The 3348-nt window shown below is 41.9% G+C and overlaps 1 protein-coding gene across 1 annotated transcript; it reads left to right on the forward strand.

The window, feature by feature from the left end:
* The first annotated feature begins 1231 nt into the window (after positions 1–1231).
* On the forward strand, positions 1232–2167 carry LOC114211750 (olfactory receptor-like protein OLF3). Its single transcript, XM_028106424.1, has one exon. The coding sequence runs from the start codon at positions 1232–1234 to the stop codon at positions 2165–2167; it is 936 nt and encodes a 311-aa protein (XP_027962225.1).
* The last annotated feature ends 1181 nt before the right edge of the window (positions 2168–3348 follow it).

Genomic DNA, 3348 nt, shown 5'->3' on the forward strand with positions numbered 1-3348 from the left:
TGTGATTTGACTTAAGGTGCAAATAAGATTACTAAGAATTCTAAAGAGAATTTCTGAATACTAGAGCCTTTGAACTTTCTGAAATACTAATACATCAGCAGGATTAGAAAATTTAGAGATGTTATTGAGCAGACTAAGGTATCACCTTCTGCTCATGTAAGTTATGGTAGAGGGAGCATTAACACAAGGATGGACTATGACAGTTTCCTAAGATGGGAAAATAGTCAAATATTTCAGATGGAGATAAAAGTAAGAGGAGATCAAAGGTAAAGATAATCAACAGTCTTTTCACTGAGTTAATTCCAGTTAATGATGTTCCATCACACTATCATCTCCAAACCATAACTTTCACTACCCAGGATACATACAGAGTCAGCAAACGTGCAGCCAGTTTTCCATTTTGTCTTAGTTAATAGGCAAATATGTGTGGCAAGTATCTGAGCTCCTATCATTTATTAGGGAAGCCAGTTAATGCATCTTTGACTTTGATTTCTTTCTTCACAGACATACCCTGCCTATCAGTGCTATGCTCCTCTTCCAAAGGAGGATGAAAATAACATTACAGATTCTTTCCTCTTACCCTCTCCACTGATAAAAGACAAGCAGGTGAAGATTTTTCAGAACAGAGGCTGATCGCCCCATGTCTTCATTCTTTACTTCCCTGACCCTGAAATGTAATTTTGACAATTTGTTCCTATTGAAAAATCTATTTTATATTTGCTACCGTCTAACTTGCAACCTAAAATTTCTGATTTTAAAAGGATGGAAATTTAGTATTTCATTTTCATAGAGACTCCAGAAGTAAAATAGTAAAAAAAAAACAACAACCAAAAAACAGTTAATACCTGTTAGGCTCCATTCAATATGGATTTTGAGGCTGGAAGAGGGAAATACTTGCATCCAACAAAGAAGTAAACAAACTCCATGCCTTGGAACTGGCCCTAGATAGGAGAAGCATGTTTTACAGTTAATCATTTCATCTCAACTGTCTAAGCATTTTCATAAAACCTTTCCTATTTAAGGAAGGAGAAGAGTTTTCTCCTTCCTTGAATCTGAGCCATATCAATGGGTTCTATTGTGGTCCCAAACCCTGAAGGAGACATATAATCTGGGAAAGCGCACAGTGCGATGTTGCATGGCTGTTTGGTCGGAATGACCTCGTCAGGCCCCCTGCCACCTTAAGTATCTGGTGTTCATTGATTTATAACTTGGATTTGGTCCTCAGAGTCTCATGGGCAGAGAAAACCAGACCTGGATGAGTGAGTTCATTCTGCTGGGGCTGTCCAGCTGCTGGGACACTCAGCTCTCCCTATTTGTCCTTTTCCTGGTCATGTATCTGGTGACCGTGCTGGGGAACTTCCTCATCATCCTCCTCATCAGACTGGACAGCAGGCTACACAAACCAATGTACATTTTCCTCAGTGTCTTGTCATTTGTGGACATCTGTTATACCAACAGCACTGTCCCACAGATGCTTGTTCACTTCCTGTCAGCCTGGAAGTCCATCCCATTCCACAGCTGTGTGTTCCAGCTCTTTATCTCCCTGGCGATGGGCAGCTCCGAGTTCTTCCTGCTGGGAGCCATGGCTTATGACCGCTATGTGGCGGTATGCCATCCGCTGCACTACACGGTCATCATGCATGGAGGGCTGTGCCTGGGGCTGGCTGCCGGCTGCTTGGGGGCTGGTTTCATGAATTCAGTGGTGCAGACAATCATCATCTTTCGGCTACCTTTGTGCCATAATGTTATTAATCACTTTGCTTGTGAGATGTTGGCTGTGCTGAGGCTGACCTGTGTGGACATCTCCTTCAACAAGGTCATGGTGGCCATCTCAGGATTTCTGGGGATCATGCTTCCCTGTTTCCTGGTTCTGTTCTCTTATGGTCGTATAGTTACTGCCATTCTGCATGTTCGCTCTGCCGAAGGACGCTGCAAAGCATTTGAGACCTGTGCTTCCCACCTCACTGTGGTTTCCATGTGCTTTGGAACAGCCATCTTCACATACTTGAGACCCACTGCTGGTTCCTCAGCAGAGCAAGAGAAGATGGTTGCCCTGTTCTATGCTGTGGTGACCCCAATGCTGAATCCCTTAATCTACAGCTTAAGGAACAAGGAGGTAATGAGTGCCCTGAGGAGACTGTTGGGAAAACTTAGTGAAAAAAGGTAAAGATTCAAAAAATTTCTCCTTCCTTCCAGTAGCCCAAATAACAATATTTCAAACAAAGAGGAAATGATTGACATGCCCTTTTCCCTGGATTAACCAATAAGGTGGATCATGGTGAGCACATTTTTGAAGACCAACTTTTCACATTAGTCCAGATTTTCACTATGTATTACTGCCCTACTATACCTATGGTGAAAAAAAAAAAGCCTTCAATTATTAAGCTTGGGCCTGCTGGGTTAGCTGTCCTTCTAGAGCTCACATTCCCCCTTCTCCTTTCTTATTCCTCCTGCATTTGCCCCTAGGAAATGCAGTGTGAACAGTGAAAGTTTCAGAGTGAGGACAGCCATGCTTTACATGTTGACCCACCCCTCACCAGCACTGTGGCTTTGACAGATGTGTTTAATATCTCTGACCTCCAGTTTCCTCAAATATAAGAAGTAATAATATTCAGTATGTGCGATTGTTTTGAATATTATAGATAATCTATGTAGAATACTTGGTAGACTGGTGGTATAGATAGTCAACTATATTTAAAAATAGTTTTTAGGACACCATTATAGGGCCAACCATTATGCAAACTTTTCTCTATATACGATTATTAAAAATGAACTTTTTTTTTTTTTTTTTGGAGAGAGAGAGAGAGAGTATGTGTGTGAGTGGGGAGGGGCAGAGGGAGAAGGAGAGAGAATCTTAAGCAGGCTCCATGCTTAGCATGGAGCCCGACTCAGGGCTTGATCTCAGGATGCTGAGATCATGGCCTGAGTGGAAATCAAGAGTCGGATACTTAACTGACTGAGTCACCCAGGCTCCTGGAAAGTGAACTTTTTTTCTCTATTCCATGGCTTTAGTAGATCCCTGTACTATGTCTGCTCTAGGGTATCACCTTACCTAGAACCACGACATCTATCTATAGATCTCTCTCTCTCTGTCTCTCTGCCAGTCTCTGATCTTTCAATATCTCAATCTCCATCTGTTATATATTTTTTGCTCCAAGACAGACGAGACCTTTCTCATAAGTTCCAAGCACATATATCCAGTTGCTTGCTTAATACCTTCACTCACATCACCTGATTTGCATTCTTAACAATAGAATGATTTTACCTGCTTCCTCTATCCTAAGCTACTCCTTTCCTCTTGCTCTAATACACCTTCACTATAGTAGCAAAAGGAACCACATACACTCA

This window comes from Eumetopias jubatus, unplaced genomic scaffold (assembly GCF_037043125.1).
Source record: "Eumetopias jubatus isolate StellerSeaLion01/CBP00866 unplaced genomic scaffold, mEumJub1_p1.0 scaffold_14, whole genome shotgun sequence".
Taxonomy (NCBI): domain Eukaryota; kingdom Metazoa; phylum Chordata; class Mammalia; order Carnivora; family Otariidae; genus Eumetopias; species Eumetopias jubatus.

Coding starts and splice junctions, on each gene's coding strand:
- LOC114211750 (XM_028106424.1), top strand. CDS start 1,232: ATGGGCAGAGAAAACCAGACCTGGATGAGTGAGTTCATTCTGCTGGGG.